The sequence below is a fragment of the Anguilla rostrata genome, chromosome 4 (assembly GCF_018555375.3).
Source record: "Anguilla rostrata isolate EN2019 chromosome 4, ASM1855537v3, whole genome shotgun sequence".
In the NCBI taxonomy this organism is placed as follows: domain Eukaryota; kingdom Metazoa; phylum Chordata; class Actinopteri; order Anguilliformes; family Anguillidae; genus Anguilla; species Anguilla rostrata.
The window spans coordinates 66541160-66566939 of NC_057936.1; the positions used below are offsets into that span (position 1 = coordinate 66541160).

The following is a 25780-nucleotide window of genomic DNA, read 5'->3' on the forward strand; positions in this document are numbered from 1 at the left end:
GTGCTTTCCTAAACTGTGGGTGGTGTTTCTGGTGGGTGTGGCTTACCAGGTACAGAAAGGCACAAATAATGTATTCTGTACATTCTATATGGTGCTAGTTATGTTCACACATTCACATGGTTACATCCTCTACGCTGGTTACATTCACTGTTCTGGTTACGTTCGCTGTTCTGGTTACATTCGCTGTTCTGGTTACATTCACTGTTCTGGTTACGTTCGCTGTTCTGGTTACATTCGCTGTTCTGGTTACATTCACTGTTCTGGTTACATTCACTGATCTGGTTACGTTCGCTGATCTGGTTACGTTCGCTGTTCTGGTTACGTTCGCTGTTCTGGTTACATTCGCTGTTCTGGTTACATTCACTGATCTGGTTACATTCGCTGATCTGGTTACGTTCGCTGTTCTGGTTACGTTCGCTGTTCTGGTTACATTCGCTGATCTGGTTAGATTCGCTGATCTGGTTACATTCACTGTTCTGGTTACATTCGCTGTTCTGGTTACATTCGCTGTTCTGGTTACATTCGCTGTTCTGGTTACATTCGCTGATCTGGTTACATTCGCTGATCTGGTTACATTCACTGTTCTGGTTACATTCACTGTTCTGGTTACATTCGCTGATTCTAATTTAAAAATAGTTCAAATGCTTGGCGGCCCCTTGATCAAAGCTGGAGTCAGTTCAACTTCAGTTCAGTCAATGCAGGAAGTGAACTGAAATGGAAAAGAGGCTTGGTCTTTGCGTGTTGTCATGGTTTCCCTTCCCGCGATGTCCAGAGAGAGCCTTTGGCGTCTGCTGCCCTGCAATATTCTTTTTTTGGCTCTTGTTAAAATTCCGTGGTGTTTTTGATTCTCTTCCGTGATGTGTAGTTTTAAAGCTAAGTGGAATTGCTGGGGGATTGTGGGTAAAGAGCGGTCCCCTGAGGAAACTCCGCTGCGTTCTGCCCATAATGACCTGTTCACACGTCAGTAGCCAGAATTAGCCACACGGAAAATGAAAATGTTTACGCTTGCATACGCCGGATTCGCTGCTGTTCGAGCCTGGTGGTGGTGTAATTTCACCAGAACGGAGAGTACATTAGGAACTAAAATAATCTCTTTTTACGCTTTGAGCTCAGAGATGGGTTTTGTGAACGGACATCATGCGGTCGTCGAGTCTGTGGGAAAGAAGAACAGTCGTAGACAGCAGAAGAGTCCAGTTTTAGGAAATTATTTAGCCTCGCTTCTCTCTCATTGTGGCAGTTTGAGGGACTGATGTACAACTCACACTTACGTGCCACTGAAAAGCCAAGCTGTTGAGTAGTGTGTTGCGTTTAAGGACTGAGTGCGTTAATTAGCAGTTTGCGCTTGTAAGGAAGCGTCATCTGAAATGACACACTAACACTGCTGTGGTGTAGAGGGCCTGTGAGTGAGGGTAGCAGGTCCAGTAAGGGATGGGGTCGTCTGAAATGATACACTAACACTGCTGTGGTGTAGAGGGCCTGTGAGTGAGGGTAGCAGGTCCAGTAAGGGATGGGATCGTCTGAAATGATACACTAACACTGCTGTGGTGTAGAGGGTCTGGGAGTGAGGGTAGCAGGTCCAGTAAGGGATGGGGTCGTCTGAAATGACACACTAACACTGCTGTGGCGTAGAGGGTCTGGGAGTGAGGGTAGCAGGTCCAGTAAGGGATGGGATCGTCTGAAATGATACACTAACACTGCTCTAGTGTAGAGGGTCTGGGAGTGAGGGTAGCAGGTCCAGTAAGGGATGGGTCGTCTGAATGATACACTAACGCTGCTCTAGTGTAGAGGGTCTGGGAGTGAGGGTAGCAGGTCCAGTAAGGGATGGGATCGTCTGAAATGATACACTAACACTGCTCTAGTGTAGAGGGTCTGGGAGTGAGGGTAGCAGGGTCCAGTAAGGGATGGGGCCGTCTGAAATGATACACTAACACTGCTCTAATGTAGAGGGCCTGGGAGTGAGGGTAGCAGGTCCAGTAAGGGATGGTGCTTATGGGGTTTATTAGAGGTGAAAGTGTGTCAGAAGCATTAAGTCTGTTCTCCTGCGTCAGTGCTTTTCCCTTCAGGAGCCCGCTGAGGGGTATTGAATTGCTTTAACAAATAATGAAACCAAATCTAAAATTCAATACCAGCCGGATATTTTTGGAAATGTCGCAGACGCAGACTTTTATTTATTTAATTTATTTAATTTATTTAATTTTTCAGGATGGGGAAAATATCTTCTACCTGGCTGTGGACGACATTGAGACTGATACAGAACTGCTGATTGGCTACCTGGACAGTGACATGGAGGAAGAGGAGGACGTTGAGGAAGAGGAAGTTGTTAAAGATGAAGATGAAAACAGCAGAGAGGGCAAACATCTTGCTGAGAGCGGTACATGTTTTAGTCAGTGTGTGTGTGTGTGTGTGTGTGTGTGTGTAAGTATCTGCATGTGTGTTAATGCGTGTTCACATGTATGTATTAACGCTAACGTTTGTAAATGTGTTTGTGTATATGTGTATGTGTTAATGTGTGTATGTTTGGGTGTGTGTGTGTGTGTGTGTATGTATGTGTTAACATGTGAGTGTGTGTTTCAGAGCTGGTGGTGATTAAGAGAGAGGAGCACCCCTGCTTGCTGTGTGAGAGCAGTTTCCCCAGTGAGGAGATCCTGGCGGCTCACCTGCAGTCTCTGCACCAGCGCCCCAGCACCGAGGACAAGGAGTTCAAGTGCCGCAGCTGCGGGAAGAGGTTCCCTGTAAAACAGGCCCTGCAGCGCCAGTGAGTGCATGAACCTGTGCATACCTGTACCTCATATATACCTGTACATACCTGTACCTCATATATACCTCTACCGCCATATACCTGTACATACCTGTACCACATATATACCTGTACTGCCATATACCTGTACATACCTGTACCACATATATACCTGTACATACCTGTACCTCATATATACCTGTACATACCTGTACCTCATATATACCTCTACCGCCATATACCTGTACATACCTGTACCACATATATACCTGTACTGCCATATACCTGTACATACCTGTACCTCATATACCTGTACATACCTGTACCTCATGTACCTGTACATACCTGTACCTCATATATACCTCTACCGCCATATACCTGTACATACCTGTACCACATATATACCTGTACATACCTGTACCACATATATACCTCTACCGCCATATACCTGTACATACCTGTACCTCATATATACCTGTACATACCTGTACCACATATATACCTCTACTGCCATATACCTGTACATTCCTGTACTGGCATATATACCTCTACATACCTGTACCTCATATATACCTCCACCACCATATACCTGTACTACATATATACTTCTACCGACATATACTTGTATTACTTGTATAGACCTCTACCATATATATATATATATATACTTGTACCTGTATATATCTGTATACACACATGTATTATGCTGTGTGTGTGTGTGTGTGTGTTTGTGTGTGTGTGTGTGTTATTTAACCTGCTGTTGTATCTCCAGTGTTCTGCACTGCTCAGAGAACGTGGAGCCTGGCTGTGATTCCACCCACATTCACCAGTGCTCCCTGTGTCACATCAGCTTCAGCTCAGAGTCCAGGTACCTCTAATCTACCGCACACTACATATACCACATACAGCGTATACCACACATCGCATTTACCACACATAGCTTATACTACACACCACATATACCACACATAGATTATGCTACACGCCACATATACCATACATAGCTTATACTACACACCGCATATACCACATTCAGTATATACCACACGCAGAATATACCACACACCGCATATACCACACACCGCATATACTACACACCGCATATACTACACACCACATATACCACACACAGCATATACAAACACACCATATACCACACACATATTCAATAGATATACACACACCGCATATACCACACACAGCTTTATACTACACACAGCATATACCACAACAGCATACAACAAGCATATACCACACACACATGCTAACACAGCATTTACCACACACAGCATATCAAACACAGCATATACCACACACCGATATACCACACACAGCTATACTACACACGCATATACCACCACACATACTAAACAGCATATACCACACACAGCATGTAACACAGCATATACCACACACAGCATATACTGCAAACACCATATACCGCACACACAATATACTACACATTAAACACAGCATATACCACACACCGCATATACCACACACAGCTTATACTACACACAGCATATACCACACACAGCATACTAAACACAGCATATACCACACACAGCATGCTAAACACAGCATTTACCACACACAGCATATACAAACACACCATATACCGCACACACAATATACTACACATAGCATATACAAACACAGCATATACCACACACCGCATATACCACACACAGCTTATACTACACACAGCATATACCACACACAGCATGCTAAACACAGCATATACCACACACAGCATATACAAACACACCATATACCGCACACACAATATACTACACATAGCATATACAAACACAGCATATACCACACATAGCATATACCACACACAGCATACTACACACAGCATATACCACACAGCATACTACACACACAGCATACCATTACCAACACCAAGCATCTAAACACAGCATTTACACACACAGCATATCCCAAACACAAAACCAAGCTAACCGCACACACACAAAAACAATATACCACACATAGCATAGCTAAAACACAGCATTTACCACACACAGCATATACCACACATAGCTTATACTACACACAGCATATACCACACACAGCATGCTAAACACAGCATATACCACACACAGCATACTAAACACAGCATATACCACACACAGCATACTAAACACAGCATATACCACACACAGCATACTACACACAGCATATACCACACACAGCATATGCAAACGCAGTGTTGAATGTGTGTTTGTCCTGCAGCTTTGATCAGCATAAGGAGGCCTGTAAGGGGGACGCCAGGTTTATCTGTAAAGCAGAAAGCTGCGGGAAGAGGTTCAAAAGCAAGGATGCCCTGAAGAAACACAAAGGGAATGTCCATACAGGTGTGTGCGTGCAGGTGTGTCCATACAGGTGTGTGCGTGCAGGTGTGTCCATACAGGTGTGTGCGTGCAGGTGTGTCCATACAGCTGTGTGCGTGCAGGTGTGTCCATACAGCTGTGTGCGTGCAGGTGTGTCCATACAGGTGTGTGCGTGCAGGTGCAATACAGGTGTGTGCGTGCAGGTGTGCCATGCAGGTGTGTGCGTGCAGTGTGTCCATACTGGTGGGTGCAGGTGGTCCATACAGTGTGTGCGTGCAGGTGTGTCCATACTGCTGTGTGCGTCAGGTTGTCCATACAGGTGTGTGCGTGCAGGTGTGCCATATGCTGTGGGTGCAGGTGTCCACTACAGTTGGCGTGCAGGTGTGTCCATACAGTGTGTGCATGCAGGGTGTGCGTGCAGTGTGTCCATACAGGTGTGGCGTGCAGGTGTGTCATACTGCTGTGTGCGTGCAGTGTCATGCAGGTGTGTGCGTGAGGGTTGCGTGCAGTGTGTCAACAGGTGTGTGCTGCAGGTGTGTGCGTGCAGGTGTGTCCATGCAGGTGTTGCGTGCAGGTGTCCATACTGCTGTGGCGTGCAGGTGTGTCCATACAGGTGTGTGCGTGCAGGTGTGTCCATATGCGTGTGGTGCAGTGTGTCCATACAGGTGTGTGCGTGCAGGTGTGTCCATATGCTGTGTGCCGTGAAGTGTGTCCATACAGCTGGTGTGGCAGGTGTGTCCATACAGGTGTGTGCGTGCAGGTGTGTCCATACAGCTGTGTGCGTGCAGGTGTGTCCATACAGGTGTGTGCGTGCAGGTGTGTCCATACTGCTGTGTGCGTGCAGGTGTGTCCATACAGGTGTGTGCGTGCAGGTGTGTCCATACAGCTGTGTGCGTGCAGGTGTGTCATACAGGGTGGCGTGCAGGTGTGTCCATACAGGTGTGTGCGTGCAGGTGTGTCCATACAGGTGTGTGCGTGCAGGTGTGTCCATACAGGTGTGTGCGTGCAGGTGTGTGCGTGCAGGTGTGTCCATACAGGTGTGTGCGTGCAGGTGTGTCATACAGCTGTGTGCGTGCAGGTGTGTCCATACAGGTGTGTGCGTGCAGGTGTGTTCTCACAGGTGTGGGTGTACAGGTGTGTTCTCACAGGTGTGGGTGTACAGGTGTGTTCTCACAAGTGTGTCCACACAAGTGTGTTCTCACAGGTGATGTTCTGATTGGTCTGTTCACACGGGTGTGTTCTCACAGGTGTGTGTATATAGGTTTGTTCTCACAATTCTGTTCATGCAGATTTAACAGAGCTCTTCTGTTCTTATATATAAATGTATTTTCTCCAGGTCATTGAAGAAAATAACATCTAGAATGGAGAGACATGAGACCGTAAATCCAGTTAACAGTCCCTGGTTAATTTAAAAAGAATGAAAGACTGCCAGTGCAATAACCAGTCGTATATAAACAGTGACTCTAAGTCAAGCTTCGGACTCTTCCAGTCGAACCCGTGCTGTGCGTGTGAAGCTGCGGCTGGCAGCACGTTTTCAGGGGCCTATTTTAAGGGGAAATCAGGGTGGATTTAATGTGTTTATATCATTACTAACAGGAGAAGCTCTTGACCTCAGTTAATTAAAGTGACTCTCTTGCGCAGAGCTGAGGGCCTCTCCAATTACCTCCTGCATTAACGATGCTGTGGGGCGGGGGGGGGGGCTGAGATATCAGCACATCAGTCACTAACTCCGTTCCTCCCTACTGGCTGCGATGTGCTGCTTCTCTATCTTTCTCTCTCTCTCTCTCTCACACACACACATACACACACACTCTCTCTCTCTCACACACACACACACCTTGCTGTAGTTGTTGAATGAGGTGTGCTTTGTTAGGGTTGGAGTGAAACCTACAGGACAGTAGATCTCCAGGACCAGGGATGGGCAGCCCTGTGTTAGATAGTGGGCTCTGTTAGATGTGTGTGTTCGGTGATCTGCTGATACTCTGGATGGGAAGTGGCCGCTCTGCCCTGTCCCGGGTCTCTTCTCCGAGCTCAGGCCCTTTTCATGTTTCATTGCGGGGGTCTCCTCTCTGAGCTCCGAGCTCAGGCCCTTTCCTTGTTTCAGTGCCTGGGTCTCCTCTCCGAGCTCCGAGCTCAGGCCCTTTCCTTGTTTCAGTGCGGGGGTCTCCTCTCTGAGCTCCGAGCTCAGGCCCTTTCCTTGTTTCAGTGCCGGGGGTCTCCTCTCTGAGCTCCGAGCTCAGGCCCTTTTCATGTTTCAGTGCGGGGGTCTCCTCTCTGAGTTTCGAGCTCAGGCCCTTTTCATATTTCAATGCCGGGGGTCTCCTCTCTGAGCTCCAAGCTCAGGCCCTTTTCATGTTTCAGTGCAGGGGTCTCCTCTCTGAGCTCCGAGCTCAGGCCCTTTTCATGTTTCAGTGCAGGGGTCTCCTCTCTGAGCTCCGAGCTCAGGCCCTTTCCTTGTTTCAGTGCAGGGGTCTCCTCTCTGAGCTCCGAGCTCAGGCCCTTTTCATATTTCAGTCTCCAGCTGTGCGGCTGAGGAGATCAGGCCCTCCGCATTCCGCGAGCTGGCGGAGCGTGACTTCATCCTCTTATGAGTTCTGCGTTCCGCTCCCTCATTCCGAGCGAGCGAGAGCCTGCTGCTCTAGTTATGTCTGCTCGGCTAGCGGCTGATAAGGCTGGGATTATGAGCGCTGAGACCCACCGCGCTAATGACCTCAGTGTCCTGCTCATGCAGGGTCTTAAGGAGCTCAGAGTTGGGTGTGTGTGTGTGTGTGTGTGAGAGAGAGAGAGAGAGAGAGTGTGTGTGTGTGTGTGTGTGTGTGAGGGTGCGGTCTGAAAGCAGGGGAGCCATTTTGTGGGTACAGAAATGGATTGGTACACTGGGTGGGTTATTCAAGGACTGTAAGTCTTGTAAGAGTTGCAAAGTGTTTTGTTTTTATTCATATGTAATTGCCACAAATTTAATGATATGGACTAATATTGTTTCATAGTACAGTAAGGATGAGTACAGTATAGTTCACTAATATACTTAGTGTAAGAACAGTATAGTTCCAGAGTATAACTAGCCTGAGTATAGTGTAGTTTGATAGTCTAGTTAGTGAGAGTGTAGTATAGTTTCATTATATCATTAGTGTGAATGTAGGTAGACTATAAGTTATTGGTATATTGGCAGCAGTTAAATGAATGTATTCAGCTCATTGGTCTTGAGCAAAGGAGGCAGAAGCACTGTCAGTTTCAGTTGGTTGAACTCCATCTCCCTCTCTCTGCGGAGATGTCTAACGGAGGACATTATCTAAATTACTACCATCCCTTCCAAATTATACATACTTACAGATACTTTTCTGGACTATTTAGAAAATGTGAAAATGTTTCTGGAGTCTGGTTTATTCAGAGTGGCTGGAGGGGCAGGCAGCCCCCCCCCCCCCATATAGGACGCGAACCCGCATGACCCCCCCGCCATGACACGCTCCCACAGAGCAGACTCGCGTGCACTAACGGGGTGCAGCGCAATCACAACAAACTCGCACACGTCCTGGCCAGGACAGTCCCCTCTCAGAGCAACTAAAATTCAGCTCAAACCCGCCTGGCCCGTCCTGGTGTGAGTGGGTCGGGCCGTCCTGGTGTGAATGGGTCGGTCCGTCCTGGTGTGAGTGGGTCGGCCCGTCCTGGTGTGAATGGGTCGGGCCGTCCTGGTGTGAGTGGGTCGGCCCGTCCTGGTGTGAGTGGGTCGGCCCGTCCTGGTGTGAGTGGGTCGGTCCGTCCTGGTGTGAGTGGGTCGGCCCGTCCTGGTGTGAGTGGGTCGGCCCGTCCTGGTGTGAGTGGGTCGGCCCGTCCTGGTGTGAGTGGGTCGGCCCGTCCTGGTGTGAATGGGTCGGCCCGTCCTGGTGTGAATGGGTCGGTCCGTCCTGGTGTGAGTGGGTCGGCCCGTCCTGGTGGAGTGGGTCGGCCCGTCCTGGTGTGTATGGGTCGGTCCGTCCTGGTGTGAGTGGGTCAGGCCGTCCTGGTGTGAGTGGGTCGGGCCGTCCTGGTGTGAATGGGTCGGTCCGTCCTGGTGTGAGTGGGTCGGTCCGTCCTGGTGTGAATGGGTCGGCCCGTCCTGGTGTGAGTGGGTCGGGCCGTCCTGGTGTGAATGGGTCGGCCCGTCCTGGTGTGAGTGGGTCGGGCCGTCCTGGTGTGAGTGGGTCGGTCCGTCCTGGTGTGAGTGGGTCGGCCCGTCCTGGTGTGAGTGGGTGAATATGCGACTGCTCGGAGTGTTGCCTCAGCTTTCCGCCGTCACTCTGCTTGCGCGCTCGTGCGGCCCTGGAGGATCCAGAGCAGTGGAGCAGCAGCCTGTACTGTCCGTCAGTGCAGACATGTCCTTGCATTTTGAGCAGATCAATTAAAACCAAGTGTCCATGAGAGAGAAATCTGAAATTCGAGGTTGATGCTTGTGCTCTGACTTGGACAGTGTGATTGCTGTTTGTGCTCTGACTGTGATCTTGACTGCTATGATTCTGACACTGTGCTTTGACTCTGTGCTCTGACTGTGTGATCTTGACTGCTATGATTCTGACACTGTGCTTTGACTGTGTGCTCTGACTGTGTGCTGTCTGTGCTCTGATTCTGAATCCATGCTCCGACTCTCTGCTCTCAGGAAGTGGCCGTCGGAAGCTGATGTGCTCCATCTGCAGTAAGAAGTGCTCCTCAATGGCCAACCTGCAGGAGCATCGCAAGGTCAGAGGTCCCACACTGCTCTTACTGTCTCACTCATTCACCCTCTCTCCCTCCAGTTATTTCACTCACTGTTCTTTCTCTCTATTTATCTGCCTGCATCAGAGCTGCTCACTGTGGTATGTTCATTATTACATCTACACCGATAGAGTGCGCTGACAGAGAACATGTGATCTGCGTGTTACTGACATCACTGTAGGAGGTATGTGTGACATCACTATGGCAGGTGCAGTATGTGTGACATCACTGATGGAGGTACGTGTGATATCACTGTGGGAGGTGAAGTATGTGTGACATCACTGTGGGAGGCATGTGTGACATCACTATGGCAGGTGCAGTATGTGTGACATCACTGTGGGAGGTGCAGGCGTTTATGTGCACAGTGTAAAAGTCATGTGAGATGCTGCAGTTGGGCCTGGCATTGTGTTGCATGGGCGTTTCCCTGGAGACCCAGAGAAGGTTCCTGTTGAAACCGGAACCCTCTCAGGAACCTGACAAAGGGCACTACAACACAACATCAGGACTCTGAGCGATGAGCTGAAGGAAAGGATGTCTGAGTGTTGGGGCACAGGAAGTGTTGCTGCTGCTAACGGGCTAGCAGGCTGCTGTGTAATTCATGTGCTGCTAACGGGCTAGCAGGCTGCTGTGTAATTCATGTGCTGCTAACGGGCTAGCAGGCTGCTGTGTAATTCATGTGCTGCTAACAGGCTGACAGGCTCCTGGTGTAGTTCATATGCTGCTAACAGGCTCCTGTGTAGTTCATACACTGCTAACGGGCTAACAGGCTCCTGTGTAGTTCATACACTGCTAACGGGCTAACAGGCTCCTGTGTAGTTCATACGATGTTAACAGGCTCCTGGTGTAGTTCATACGCTGCTAACAGGCTAACAGGTGTAGTTCATGTGCCTCTAATGGGCTAACAGGCTCCTGTGTAGTCCATGCGCTGCTAACAGGCTAGCCGGCTGCTGTGTAGTTCATGTGCTGCTAACGGGCTAACAGGCTCCTGTGTAGTCCATGCGCTGCTAACAGGCTAGCCGGCTGCTGTGTAGTTCATACGCTGCTAACAGGCTAACAGGCTGCTGTGTAGTTCATACGCTGCTAACAGGCTAACAGGCTCCTGTGTAGTTCATACGCTGCTAACAGGCTCCTGTGTAGTTCATGCGCTGCTAACAGGCTCCTGGTGTAGTGCACACGCTGCTAACAGGCTAACAGGCTCCTGTGTAGTGCACACGCTGCTAACAGGCTGACAGGCTCCTGGTGTAGTTCATATGCTGCTAACAGGCTCCTGTGTAGTTAATGCGCTGCTAACAGGCTAACAGGCTCCTGTGCAGTGCACACGCACTGCCTGTTTGAGCGGGAGAGGTCTGATTGCGCCCCTGCATCACGCTGCCCGCACTGGAGCCTTCGCCCTGCATTATTATTTACGCTCCCCTCGTGACACGCTGTGGATTCACTGTCCCCACATTCCTCTGCCTGCCCGCAGGCCCAAATTAAACCCTCAGCAGTGCGCAGGGCACGCCCAACCGCGGGAGGGGCGGGGGGGGCAGCTATTAAAAACTCCACTCTGAGCTTAATTGCATTTGCATTTCCTCCTTTTCATGAGCTGATCAAACGTGTGCTGCGGCAGACTGGCACTCTTAATGCGCTTTCTACCGCCATCAGAGAGAGGGAAAGAGAGAGAGAGGGGGAGAGAGAGAGGGAGAGAGAGAGAGAGAGAGGGAGGGGGAGAGAGAGAGAGAGGGAGAGAGAGAAGGAGAGAGATGGAGATGGAGAGAGAGAGAGAGAGAGGGAGGGGTAGATATCGTGAGAGAGATGGAGCATGGAGAGAGAGGAGAGGTGGCCCGGGTATTCTTACCGTGCGCTTAATCTCTGGTCTCCTTCTCATTGGAGATTTGGTGGTTATCCGCGGCGCTGGCAGAGGCTTCTGTGAGCGCTGTGGAGCGCTGTCTCCGTTATCCAGCCAGGCCCCATTCAGAGACGCTGGCAGAGGCTTCTGTGAGCGCTGTGAAGCGCTGTGGAGCGCTGTCTCCGTTATCCAGCCAGGCCCCATTCAGAGACGCTGGCAGAGGCTTCTGTGAGCGCTGTGAGCGCTGTGGAGCGCTGTCTCCGTTATCCAGCCAGGCCCCATTCAGAGACGCTGGCAGAGCGGGATTAGCGCTGTTCTGTCCTACATGACAACCGGCTTTCTGCTGTCATGGAATTTGAACAAAAATATTGCTTCATCTGTTTTTCCTCTGCTTCTCTCTGCTTCCTGCTGCTCCTCTCTGCTTCTCTCTGCTCCTCTCTGCTTCCTGCTGCTTCTCTCTGCTTCCTGCTGCTCCTCTCTGCTTCCTGCTGCTTCTCTCTGCTCCTCTATGCTTCCTGCTGCTTCTCTCTGCTCCTCTCTGCTTCTTGCTGCTCCTCTCTGCTCCTCTCTGCTTCCAGCTGCTCCTCTCTGCTTCTCTCCTGCTCTCTGCTTCTGCTGCTCTCTGCATCTCTCTGCTTCTCGTCTCTGCATCCTGCTGCTCCTCTCTGCTTCCTGCTCTGCCAGGCCTGCTAGTTTCCCATCAGTGCCCCAGTGATAGTTTGCAGTGCTCACAGTGCTGTGAGGTCAGAGGGGCCCGAGAGTTCTGAGTGTGGGGGCGCTTTTGGCTTCCCCTGCGCCAGTCAGTCTGTAATTTCAGTTCCTCTCGGGGTGTCTGTCTGTGCTCGAGCGCTCTGCTCCTGTCTCTCAGATCCACGAGGTGTTCGACTGCCCTGCCTGTGACAAGAAGTTCATCTCCTCCAATCAGCTCAAGCGTCACATGATCACCCATTCAGGTACGGCTCTGCAACATCGCAACCACGCATTCGTCACTTCCTGTCAGGGTCTGCATTCCTGCATACATCATTTCCTGTCAGGGGCATGTCTGTGTACATCACTTCCTGTCAAGGGCATGCCCTTGTGTTCCGATTTCTGGGGGGCTGTTTTAAAGAAGGCGCTGCTGTGTGATTGGCTCTCTTCATCCCTTGCTCTCACCCCCATACCCTGCCAGCGAATCACGTCCGCCAGTGTAGGAGGCCTTGTGTGTGCTACCTCATCACAGGGTACACACAGTGTGTTTTACACAGGGCCCCTGAGGATGAGGGCACTGCTGGACAGGGGGGGACTTCTCTCTCTCCATCTGCTGTTCCTCTCTCTCTCTGACTCTTTCTCTCTTCATCTCGCTCCATCCTTCACTAGACCCCCCCCCCGATCTGAGAGTGTTGCTGATTTCCCAGGGATAAACAAATGGCCTTCTCTATTTCAGTGTCAGTGGAGGGCATTAGGGGCTGTTTAATTACTCAGATCTTAATTACACTGCAGTTAATCTCTGCATCTCCCACAGAGGGCCTGTTCCACCCTGTCTGTCTGCCTGTCTCCCAGTCTCTCACCCTGTCTGTCTCCCAGTCTCTCACCCTGTCTGTCTGCCTGTCTGTCTCCCAGTCTGTCTGTCTGTCTCCCAGTCTCTCACCCTGTCTGTCTGCCTGTCTGTCTCCCAGTCTCTCACCCTGTCTGTCTGCCTGTGTGTCTCCCAGTCTGTCTGTCTGTCTCTCAGTCTCTCACCCTGTCTGTCTGCCTGTGTGTCTCCCAGTCCCTCACCCTGTCTGTCTCCCAGTCTCTCACCCTGTCTGTCGGTCTGATTGCCTGTCTGTCTGTCTGTCCCCCAGTCTCTCACCCTGTCTGTCGGTCTGATTGCCTGTCTGTCTGTCTGTCTGACCTGTGCAGAGAAGCGCCCCTACACCTGTGAGGTGTGCAGTCGCTCCTTTAAGCGGCTGGACCAGGTGACAGCGCACAAGATCATCCACAGCGAGGACAAGCCCTACAAGTGCAAGCTGTGCGGGAAGGAGTTTGCCCACCGGAACGTCTACAAGAACCACAAGAAGGTCAGTCTCTTACACTCTGAGCACAGCTGAGTCTCTTACACACTGAGCACAGATGAGTCTCTTACAGACTGAGCACAGCTGAGTCTCTTACACACTGAGCACAGCTGAGTCTCTTACAGACTGAGCACAGCTGAGTCTCTTACAGACTGAGCACAGCTGAGTCTCTTAAACTCTGAGCACAGCTGCTCAGTGTACAGGGAGAGGCTAAGTGAACAGGCACATTAATGCACACACACACACACACACACACGCACGCACACACACACACACGCACGCACACACTCAAATGAACGCAGTCTCTAACAGAGATTAGGAAGATATATGCATGACTGATTATAAGTAGGCAGAACTGGCACTAATGCTTGATCCTTTTCACACAGTTAACAGCTCTTTCAAAAACAGTGATCCCCATAAACCACATCTGAATCATTTGGAAACTGTCTTACTTTTCTAGTGAACTGAAGTGGCTTTGTGTGTGCGTGTGCGTGTGCGTGCGTGCGTGCGTGTGTGTGGGTGTGGGTGTGTGTGTGTGTGTGTGATCCTTAGCATGCTGGTTCTTTCCCCTGCTGAACATTCAGCTGTTGTCCTGATGCACCCTTATAGTAGTGTTAATACGTCTGTGTGGCCCATGGATATTAAAGGGTGGGGTGTGTGTTCCTCCCAGGGTCTGTGGGGACACTGTGTTTACACTGGGCTTTAGCGGGGTCACGGGGAGGGGGGGGGGGGGGACCCCACAGTGCTGTTATCTGCTTCCTGCCAATGAGAGAGCTGCTCTGCTGCCGTCTGGGCAGATCAGAGCCGGAGATGGAGACCAAGAAACTTAAACCCCCCCCCCACCGCTCTTCCTCTTCTCTTCTTTCCTCCCTTCTCTAATCCCTTTCTCGCCTCTTCCCTCATCTTCCTCTCTTCCCTCTTCTCCTCTCCTTTACTCTTTTCTGCTCTGCTGTCCCCTCCCTCATTCTCTTGCTCTGATCTCTGGTTATGTCTGTAGATGCAGTGTAGAGTTATGTCTGTAGATGCAGTGCAATAATTATGTCTGTAGATTCAGTGCAGAATTATGTCTGTAGATGCAGTGCAGTAGTTATATCTGTAGATGCAGTAGAGAGTTGTGTCTGTAGATGCAGTGCAGTAGTTATGTCTGTAGATGCAGTGCTGTTATGTCTGTAGACGCAGTGCAGTAGTTATGTCTGTAGATGCAGTGCAGATCCACGAGACTTCCCTTGAGACACTGCATTTCCTGTGTGTGATGTAATGAGCTTTTTTGAGGGCCCCATAAGGCACTGAATGTCATGGGGCCCTGTTTTTCCCATGAGACACTACATTACCCAGCATACCCTGCTTCCTGCAGACCCACTCAGAGGAGAGGCCCTTCCAGTGTGAGGAGTGCAAAGCGCTGTTCCGCACACCTTTCTCCCTGCAGAGACACCTGCTTATACACAACAGTGAGTATCTGTGTGTGTGTGTGTGTGTGTGTGCGCGTGCGTGTGAGTATCTGTGTGTGTGTGTGTGAGTATCTGTGCGTGTGTGCGCGCGTGCATGTGTGTGTGTGCGTGTGTGTGCGTGCGTGCGTGCGTGCGTGTGTGTGTGAGTATCTGTGTGTGCGTGCATGTGTGTGTGTGTGTGCGTGCATGCGTGCGTGCGTGTGTGTGAGTATCTGTGTGCGCGTGCATGTGTGTGTGTGTGTGTGTGCGTGCATGCGTGCGTGTGTGTGTGTGTGCGTGCGCCTGCGCGCGTGTGTGTGTGTGCGTGCGCGCGCGTGTGTGTGTGGTGTACGCTCTTCCTGGGGTCTGTGTGAAACGTGAGCGTGTGTGTGTGTGAGTATCTCTGTGCGTGCGTGTGTGTGTGTGAGTATCTGTGTGCGTGTGTGTGTGAAACGTGAGCGTGTGTGTGTGTGAGTATCTCTGTGCGTGCATGTGTGTGTGTGTGTGTGTGTGCGTGCGTGCGTGCGTGTGTGTGTGTGTGCGTGCGCCTGCGTGTGTGTGTGTGTGTGTGTGCGTGCGTGCGTGTGTAACACTCTTCCTGGCGGTCCCTCGTGTGAAACGTGAGCGTGTGTGTGTGTGAGTATCTGTGTGCGTGTGTGTGTGAAACGTGAGCGTGCTGTTTGTAATAAAACCGCGCGGCAGGCACGGCGTTTGGGCGCTGACATCACCTCCCCTCGCGCGGAGCGAGGCCTGGCGCGGGCGGTAATGGTGTAATTGTTTTTTGAGGAGCGCTCTCTCGCTCTCTCGCTCGCCCGCCCGTCTGTGGGCTGTCACGCGACGCTGCTCTGGAGGGATGGCGGGGAACTGAAGAGTCCGGCGTGGGCGGAGTCTGCCCCATGATGCACCAGGGTTGACCTGGGCCTGGAGGGACCTGAACCTGCAGTCTTCTGCCAGGTCCAGAAAAAGTGTGTGTGTGTGTGTGTGTGTGTGCGCGCACGTGTGAGTGTGTGTGTGTGTGCGTGTGTGACTGTGAGTGTGTGTGCGTGTGTGTGTGTGTGTGCGCGTGTGTGCGCGTGTGTGCGCGTGTGTGTGCGTGTGTGTGCGTGTGTGTGTGTGTGCGTGTGTGTGTGTGTGTACATGCTCGTATTGGGGTGTGTTTGGGCCTGTACGGCTGAGAGAGAGCTGGATGATGCTTGTTTACGAGCAGGATGACATCTTCAAGAAAAACACAAAAAAACCACAATGAAAGGAGGAGAAGCACAATAGGAGATGGAAGGAAACAGGCTTTATTCTGCAGAGAGCTGGAGAGTGTGTGAGACCTCCTGCTGGGACATTCTCCTGTGACAGTGTGTCTGGGGGGGAGGTTTTTGTTGGCCTTGCGTGCTCTGAAACACACTGCGCTCTGAAACACAGTGTACTGAAACACACTGCTCGAACAGGTAACGCGCTCTGACCAGTCGACACCGCTCTGAACACGCGCCTGAACCGCTTGAACACTGCGCCGAAACAGGCTCGAAAAGGACTGAAAACACTGCGCTCTAACACTGTCGAACCACGCGCGAACACGGTACTGACACACTGGCCTGAAACCACCGCTCAAAATCGCTCGAACAGTCCTGAACGTGTATGAACAATGCGTCTGAAGCGGTATGAAACCTGGCCTAACACGGTAGAACCTGCTCTGAAACACTGCGCTCTGAACACTCCTCGAACAGTGCGCTCTGAAACACGTGTCTGAAGGCTGAAACACAGTGTACTGAAACACACTGCGCTCTGAAACACAGTGTACTGAAACACACTGCGCTCTGAAACACAGTGTACTGAAACACACTGCGCTCTGAAACACACTGCGCTCTGAAACACTGCGCTCTGAAACACTGCGCTCTGAAACACAGTGCTCTGAAACACTGCGCTCTGAAACACTGTGCTCTGAAACACACTGCGCTCTGAAACACTGCGCTCTGAAACACAGTGCGCTCTGAAACACTGTGCTCTGAAACACTGCGCTCTGAAACACAGTGCTCTGAAACACTGCGCTCTGAAACACAGTGCGCTCCGGAACACTGCGCTCTGAAACACAGTGCTCTGAAACACTGTGCTCTGAAACACTGTGCTCTGAAACACAGTGCGCTCTGAAACACTGCGCTCCGAAACACAGTGCGCTCTGAAACACAGTGCTCTGAAACACAGTGCTCTGAAACACTGCTCTGAAACACAGTGCGCTCTGAAACACTGCTCTAAAACACTGCGCTGAAACACTGCTCTGAAACAGTGCGCTCTGAAACACAGTGTGCACTGAAACACTGCGCTCTGAAACACACTGCGCTCTGAAACACCACATGCTCTCTCCCTCCAGGCGAGAGGACCTTTAAATGCGATCAGTGTGACGCCACTTTCAAGCGCAAGGACACGCTGAACGTGCACATACAGGTGGTGCACGACGGACACAAGAAGTACAAGTGTGACCTTTGTGAGAAGGCCTTCGTCACACCGTCTGTGCTCAAGAGTCACAAAAAGGTGGGATCCCTCTTTCTCCCTCTCTCTCTCTCTCTCTCTCTCTCTCAGTGTGTCTTTTCTGTCTCTCTCTCAGTCCTCCGTCTCTCTCTCTGTCTCTCTCTCTCCCTCTCTCTCAGTGCTCTGTCTCTCTCTCTGTCTCTCTTTCTCTCAGTGCTCCATCTCTATCTCAAACACTCTGTCTGTTAGTCTGTCTCTTTCTCTCTGTCTGTCTTGCTCTTTATCTCTCCTCCTCTCTCTCTCTGTCTCTCACTTCAGTCACATGGTCTTCAGTAACTGAAACACTGGCCGTCTTTTACAGTTTGATGGGAATGAATAGAAACTGGAGGCTGGAGTTATTAATTATTAAAAAGTAATTAAAAGAAGTCATTAATGATTATTAGGGTTACTGGTAAAACTTGTCCTGTATTTTAGTGTTTGTTGACTGATCTTTAATACGACTGCAGGGAGACCTGTGCACTCGCTGTGATTAAAGAACAGTCTTCAAGCAGTCTCACACAGCAATGCTCCCCTCTCCATCCGCACGTGGGACAGAAATTAAGGACACAGTTCTGGAGGCTGTGGCCTGTATATGGGTTTGAGTCGTGAATGTCCAAAGGGAGGTCTTGGGGTTTGGGTAGACCTGAACACGTAATTGGCCTGAGCGCGCTTCATTAGACGTAAAACAGTACGCATGGGTAGCGTTACACTGGTGCTTCGGTGTCTGATTTCCTGTTTGTTCTCCACACCATGCAGTTCTCCCGCTGCGCTTTCTCTCCTGCTCGGGACTGTAAAACCCTGGAAGTGTATTTTGCGTTATGATTTGAAATGGCCTTCAGTCAGCCCAGCCTCCCAGGGACCAATCAGAGAGCAGGCTGCCTCGCAGGGGCCTCCAATCAGAGAGCGGGTCCCAGAGCGGGCTCTAAGGCACGGACCCACACGTCTGGCTTAATCACGCTTTTCGGCTGAAACCAAAACCCCTTCTTGGCTCAGGACAAAACAAATAGGCCCAAAACGCTACCTTCTGACCTTCAGCAGGCCCACTGAACTCTGCAGGGAGCGCCCCCCCCCCTACCCCCCCCTCCCCCACGCTGCGATTCCAAAGATTAGTTTGGGTCTTTGCGGGTGAAATCAAAACATGAGCACTGAATGGAGCTATAGAATAAAACGCCATCATTAAGGGCAATTTACCCTCAAGTCTGGAAAGGGGAGAGAGAGAGAGGGAGGCAGAGGGCAAGAGAGGGAGAGAGGGAGGGAGGAGGGAGAGGGGCAGGGGGATAGAGGGAGAAATAGAGCATGCTAGGAGGGGGAGAGAGAGGGGCATTAGGTATTTCATAAATGTAGAATGGTTTTGTGGCCGTTGCTGATAATGAATAAAAGCACAAGCCTGCACCCCTCATTCTCTACCCTACAACCTACACCCTTCATCATATATCCTAAACCCTGTTCCCCACCCCTACTCTATAACATATACTCTACACCCTACACTCTCCATCTTACACTCTATACCTCCTCTGGGCTGCGTGGTCTTTACGTTCTCTAATGTTCTCTCAGCCCTCCTCCTCTAAGCAGAGGTGTTTTTCATCTCTCAGTCCTCCTCCTCCTCTAAGCAGAGGTGTTTTTCATCTCTCAGTCCTCCTCCTCCTCTAACCAGAGGTGTTTTTCATCTCTCAGTCCTCCTCCTCCTCTAACCAGAGGTGTTTTTCATCTCTCAGACCCACACAGGTGAGAAGGAGAAGGTGTGTCCGTACTGCGGCCAGAAGTTCGCCAGCAACGGCACTCTACGGGTACACATCCGCAGCCACACAGGTAAGCCCCGCCCCCAGCCGCCCCGCCCGGAGAACTCGCCTTTCCCCCGCCCATCTCCACACCGCACATCTCCACCGTCAGAAAAACATCGCTGAAGAGCGGCTGGTTTTTAAAGTAAACCCCAAGTCTGGTTTTGGTAAAGCTTGCAGAAGGTTTGTAAAATGGTGGAATGCTCTGAGCCTTTGTGAGCAGGTTGCCTCTGAGGCCAGATGCAGCTCATAAATCACAGCTGTGTCAGTGCACCTGCGTCTCACCTGCGGAGCAGAGCTGCTGCTGCGGCACTGGGAGATAGGCCGCTTGGCTGAGGGTTCGATTTCTGAGAGGATGAGCACTTTGGAATGTCCCCGGCTCAGAGCTCGGCTACAGGAAGCTCTGATAAGGGCCTGCTGCTCCTAAGTGCTCTGTCAGATAAGGATGTGCTATGTGTGTTTTACTGCGCTGATAAGGAGCCAGGTGTGTGTGTGTATGTGTGTGTGTGTGTGTGTGTGTGTGTGTGCGCGCGCGCCGCGCATGTGTGTGTGTGTGTGTGTGTGATTGTGAGTGAGTGTGTGTGTGTGTGTGTGATTGTGAGTGAGTGTGTGTGTGTGCGCGTACGTGTGCGTGTGCGCGCGAGTGTGTATGTGCGTGCGCGCGCTGTGTGTGTGTGCGTGTGTGAGGACAGACTCATTTCTAAACTGCCCAGTAAAAAGTCACATTGGCGCAGTTCATGGCTGTTTATCACGGTGACAGTGACGGTGGGTCTAATTTAAGGCGGGACACAAGGTTGCCATGCGTCAGTGCTGCCGTATCTCCTGGTGATGAACACCCCTGTGTGCCGTGCAGTCACTTCACAGGCCATCAGCCCACTATCGGGGCGCAGCGCCCTGGCCTCTCTGCTCTTAAATCCCCCTGTGAGCTGACAGGCTGCCCGTGAAGGAGGGATACAGGCCAGAGATGGAGAAGAGAAAGAGAGAGAGGGAAAGAGTGTGTGTGTGTGTGTGTGTGTTTATCCAGGCAGAGGGGGTTATGGGTAATGTGTGTGTGTGAGTGCACTTGTGTGAGTGCATGTGAGTGTGAGTGCACGTGTGTGTGTGTTTGAGTGCATGTGTGTGTGTGTGTGTGTGTGTGTGTGAGTGCACGTGTGTGTGTGTGTGTGTGCGTGTGTGTTTGTACAGGCAGAGGGGGTTCTGGGTAATGTGTGGGGGGCACAGAATGAAAGAAAGGAGCAGTTGAAATGAACATAGCGATGACCCTGCTGGCCTTCTCTGGCTGTAAATCTCTTCCTTTCTGAGGAACTCGCAAACACCCTGCTCTCTGCTTCCCTCAGCTCCTCGAAATAAGATAATACACCTCCCTCCCCCTCCTCCCCTCTGCCCCCTCTTCCTCCCTCTCTCTTTCTCTCCCACACTATCCCCCCTCTACCCCCTCTTCCTCCCTCACTGCCTGTTTTCCTCTCCCTCTCTGCACCTCTCTATCTCTCCTTTCTCCACCCTTTCTCGCTCTGCCCCCACTCTCTCTCTCTCTTCCTCTCTCTCTCTGACCCCCACACTCTCTCTCTCTCTCTCTCTCTCTCGACCCCACACTCTCTCTCTCTCTCTCTCCCTGCCCAAACGAGAGCTGCACACACAGTTCTGATGGCTGCCGTGTCTCCGTGGCGATGCCTGAGTTGTTTGTTTGTTTGTTTGTTTGTTTGTCAGCTGTGTGGCTTTGCCCTCTCTAACGAACCCAGAGGGCATTTACAGGCATTCCACACCACCGGACTGCAGGGGTGCGGCTCACATGGTACAGCCCACACATATTCCCCATACTGAGCACGTGAATGGTGCGGTCCGTGTATGCTGATCAGAGGAAGTACGTGAGGTGGTACAGTCCTTGTGCTTTACTCAGGCGCTGTCTGCGATGGTTTAGTCCACAGTGTGTAATAACAGGAAGTACGTGAGATGGTACGATTCGTATGATTTTATCGCAGTAAATGTAAGATTTTGCAGGCCGTTAGGTTTAAATACAGGGACTATGTCAGGTGGTATAGTCCATATGCACATTCAGGGTTTAATAAAATGAAATCAAAATGACTATATTTTTATCTTTGGTTAACTACTTCTGTTAGTCACACCTACACACACACACAGAACTCTGCTACTCACACACAACTCTGTTACTCACACCTACACACACAGAGAAGTCTGTTACTCACACACGCACATACAACTCTGTTATACACACACATGCGCACACACACAGCTCTGTTGCTCACACACACACACACACACACACGCACGCACACACAGCTCTGTTGCACACACACTGAGTGGAGCTTAATGGGGTTAAATAGATAAGCGCGGTTGTCATGGTCACACACTGAAGGGTAGGTGTGAGCTGATCAGAAGCAGGGGTTTATGGGGGATAATGGGTCCGTATCGCATTACATGGCTGGGATGCCACAGGGAGGGGGGCGGGGCTCATTTTTGATGGACAGGGCTAATGCCCTTCAGGCAGATCCCTGCAAGGCTACAAAGTGCTCTCCCTTACACACCCCCCCATCTCCCTGACTGACCTGTACTCCACACTGCCCCTCCATCTCACTGACTGACCTGTACCCCACACACCGCCATCTCCCTGACTGACCTGTACCCCACACCCCCCCATCTCCCTGACTGACCTGTACCCCACACCGCCCCCCTATCTCACTGACCAACCTCTGTACCCCCCCCACCTCACTGACTGACCTGTACCCCACACCCCCCCATCTCCCTGACTGACCTGTACCCCACACCGCCCCCCTATCTCACTGACCAACCTCTGTACCCCCCCACCTCACTGACTGACCTGTACCCCACACCCCCCATCTCCCTGACTGACCTGTACCCCACACCGCCCCCTATCTCACTGACCAACCTCTGTACCCCCCCACCTCACTGACTGACCTGTACCCCACACCCCCATCTCCCTGACTGACCTGTACCCCACACCGCCCCCTATCTCACTGACCAACCTCTGTACCCCCCCCCCACCTCACTCATGGAACCGGTCTGGGGATGCTCATGAATAGCCGTGTTGTTACATCTGGAGAGAGACATTTCTGCTGAGTTTTTCAACTGTAACTTTCTAAAGTGTTTTTGGGTGAGCTGCCCCTTTGAAGCAGACCCTGCCTGCTCACACCTGGGGGTGAAAGGGATGCCTGTAGGTGGGCGAGCGGCGCAGGTAGGGTGTGGAGCTCATGGAGAGAGGGGTCCAGCTCGCCTCTTGGAGAGGATATTAAACCCCCTGCTCTTGGCCTTAAAGGCCTTTTTCTGCTCTGTGTTGTAGGGCTGTGTGCCCAGATCTGTCCCGCTGATAACCCTCACAGCGCTTTAAGAGTGCATTCAGATGCCCAGAAGGAAGGGGGGCACCCCCCACCTCCCCCCCCCATGCCCTCCCCCCCTCCCCGGCCCGTTCTAACTTGCGTGGCGCGTGAAAAAAATCACCTTCCAAACTCAAAGCAGGCCTGGCCCCGCCGAGCTGCTCCGGAACGTTCCGCGGAACCCTCCGGATCGCCGGGAGGTCCGGAACACCGCGCTGCACTGCGGAACATTCCGGTGCAGAACACTCCAGAACACTGCTGGAGACAGAGAGCACGCAGACCTCCCCGGAACCCTTCCGGAACATTCCCTTAGGCGCTGGAGCGATGGGTGTCCTGCCCTGCCCCGTCCGGCTGCTGTGGGCTGGGGGGGGGAGAGAGCTGGTTTGGGATGCTGGTAAATGGTTTGGGGTGCTGGTCGCTGGTTTGGGGTGCTGGTCGCTGGTTTGGGGTGCTGGTCGCTGGTTTGGGGTGCTGGTCGCTGGTCCTGTTTTGGGGCACCCTCCTGGAGAGAGAGAGCTTTGATGCCCCTGTGCCATCATCTCGAGGAGCGGAGGTTTTTCCCTCCTCTTCATGCTTATAAGTCCTGAAAGCTCAGATCTGGTTTGTTTGAAGTAAAAATTAACAGGAGACCTCAGGAATTCTCTCCTGCTTTCCACAGCCACATGGTCATACCTTTCAGTGTGCAGACACGCGTTTTCTGTGTGTGTGTGTGTGTGTGCGTGTGCGTGTGCGTGTGCGTGTGCGTGTGCGTGTGCATACGTGTGTGGGTGTGTGCGCGTGTGTGTGTGCATACGTGTGTGGGTGTGTGTGTGTGTGTGTGTGTATTCTGTACTAATGCTACTCTCCTGTGCAGGTGAGCGCCCGTACCAGTGCCCATACTGGCATGACAAAGTCACAGACTCACAAGATGCACAGTACCACACACTATCTCTCACACACCCCACCGCACCACACACATACACACATCACATGCCACATCAGCATACACACTCACACACACACACACTCTCGCACTCTCACACACACACACACTCTGTTTGCTGTGCTTGCTCCCCTGCTGTGATTGTCCCTGGGTGATAAGAAGGTGAGTGTAAGCTGTGGCTTGAGTTTGTTGAGGGTGTTGAGGCTCAGATCCTCTTCCTCTGAGGTGGAAGTGCGGTGTACCTTTCCTTAAGTACAGTGTGTGTGACAGATGAGCGTCTGCTGGAGTGTGTTTGCAGGGCTTTGGGTAGATATTTGTTTTGATTGGGTGGCTTTGTCTGCTTGGATGCGTGTGCGCAGCCTGAGGGTGGATTTCACCTGAAAGAGCTGGTGCAGATTGGGCGGTTTCCCCCGAGTCTCTCTCAGGCCTGAGCATGCCCACAGCCGCTCTTACCTACTGTGCGCTTGTACTGCAAACACAGCTTTTTATTATTACCATGTCTGAGGCTTGGACGAGTGTGTGTGTGTGTGTGTGTGTGTGTGCGTGTGCGTGTGCGTGTGTATTATGTGTGCGTGTCGCTCAGCCTAATTAATTCTGAAACACACTGGGCTTCTGCTGACGGAGTACAGGAGAATGGGGAGGCAATACAGTGTAGCAGTTAGGGGACAAGGGCCTGTAGCCCAGAGGTTGCAGGTTTGCTTCCCAGGTTTGATTCTCTGTCTGAATTGACCTGAATTGCTTCAGTACATGTCCAGAAGTATGAAATTATAGGATGTTAAAATGTAAACTGCATAAGTCGCTCTGGATAACTGCTGAGTGGGCTCCCCCCCCTCTCTCTCTCTCTCTGCTGGAGTGTTTTTCGTGTTTATTATTCCTGGAGTATGAACTGTAAAAACAGAAACTATAGTTGGGTCGCTCCCTCCCGCAGATATAAAGGTCTCCATGGTGACCGTGCAGTGTGTGTGTGTGTGCGTGTGTGCGCGTGTGTGTGCACGTGTGCGCGTGTAAAGGTCTCCATGGTGGCCGTGCAGTGTGCGTGTGTGTGTGTGTGTGCGCGTGTAAAGGTCTCCATGGTGACCGTGCAGTGCGTGTGTATGCGTGTGTGTGTGCGTGCGTGTCTGTGTGTGTGCAAGTGTAAAGGTCTCCATGGTAACCGTGCAGTTGAGCGTGATTTGATGTGAGCGGCATGAGGCCAGGCAGGGGGGCGGGGCTGAATCCTCAGGGGGCGGGGTCAATTACAGAGGTTATGTTTGGGTGACATGCGGCCCGGGACGTGTGTTGGCACAGCTGGGAGACTGACACCCCAAAGACACGGGGTCAGCCCCCCGCCCCCCTCCCCAAACCGCCCCCCCCCCCCCCAGCCCAGCCCCAGCTCTCACGCCGAACGCGCGTCCCACGCTGCTGCAGTGCTCTGGAATGCACCGCCACAGTTTGGTTTGAATTGTGTTTAAATCGGCTGCGTTGTGTGTATGTGTGTGTGTCAGTCACCCCCACACGTGCACCAGGAGAACAGCACCTCCCCTGTGGATAGGACCGGTACTGCAACCAAGAACGCACTGCGTGTCCTTTAACATGGGAGGCAATCACATCGCACATTTGCAGTCCTGTTTATCACACAGGAACCAGTGAAATTACTGATTCTCAGGTGTTTTCAATGCACAGGAGCCAATCCAGTCACAGATGTGCAGATGGTTAATAGAGGCAGAGCCCCCCCCCCGCAGAACGTCCCTCTCTCCAGTTTGTTTTGTAAAAGTACTCAGTGTGGAAAAGCCATGGCAGATTAAATACAGCCTCTTTTATTTATTTGCTTTTGTCAGGAAACTGAAGATGGGTGGGGTCAAAGGTCAAGCAGCTGTAGGGGGTCAGGAGGGGTCAGGAGGTGTAGATTAGGGACTCAACTACCGGAGTCAGTTTTTACTGCTATAGAAACAAAGGTTGCAATGCATTGTGGGCCTGCCAACCCCAGTGTCCCGTGATCAATGGCTTTTCTGTGCCACTGTGGTCTGCCTCCCACCCAGCCTGACTGCATCAGAGCTTCCCATGGGATTACCACAGGGCTATGCCCCCCCCGATAGCGAGCTCTGGGAATGAGACAGGGATAATCAGTTCAGTGGTCAGCATTACAAACTGAAATGGGTGTGAAGTGAG

The 25780-nt window shown here is 51.6% G+C and overlaps 1 protein-coding gene across 2 annotated transcripts in view; it reads left to right on the forward strand.

Moving 5' to 3' along the window:
• Positions 1 to 25780, forward strand: part of prdm5 (PR domain containing 5) — a 35730-nt gene that overhangs the window by 4403 nt on the left and 5547 nt on the right. Inside the window, exons 4-14 of one of the 2 annotated variants that reach the window (XM_064334338.1) lie at positions 2203 to 2371; positions 2575 to 2755; positions 3510 to 3605; positions 4979 to 5100; positions 9707 to 9786; positions 12498 to 12582; positions 13511 to 13668; positions 15017 to 15110; positions 17446 to 17606; positions 19298 to 19391; positions 23564 to 23601. In XM_064334338.1, the coding sequence (XP_064190408.1) occupies positions 2203 to 2371; positions 2575 to 2755; positions 3510 to 3605; positions 4979 to 5100; positions 9707 to 9786; positions 12498 to 12582; positions 13511 to 13668; positions 15017 to 15110; positions 17446 to 17606; positions 19298 to 19391; positions 23564 to 23601 (1278 nt within the window). The remainder of the gene's footprint in view (positions 1 to 2202; positions 2372 to 2574; positions 2756 to 3509; positions 3606 to 4978; positions 5101 to 9706; positions 9787 to 12497; positions 12583 to 13510; positions 13669 to 15016; positions 15111 to 17445; positions 17607 to 19297; positions 19392 to 23563; positions 23602 to 25780) is intronic. The other variant, XR_010329780.1, reaches the window with a different exon arrangement.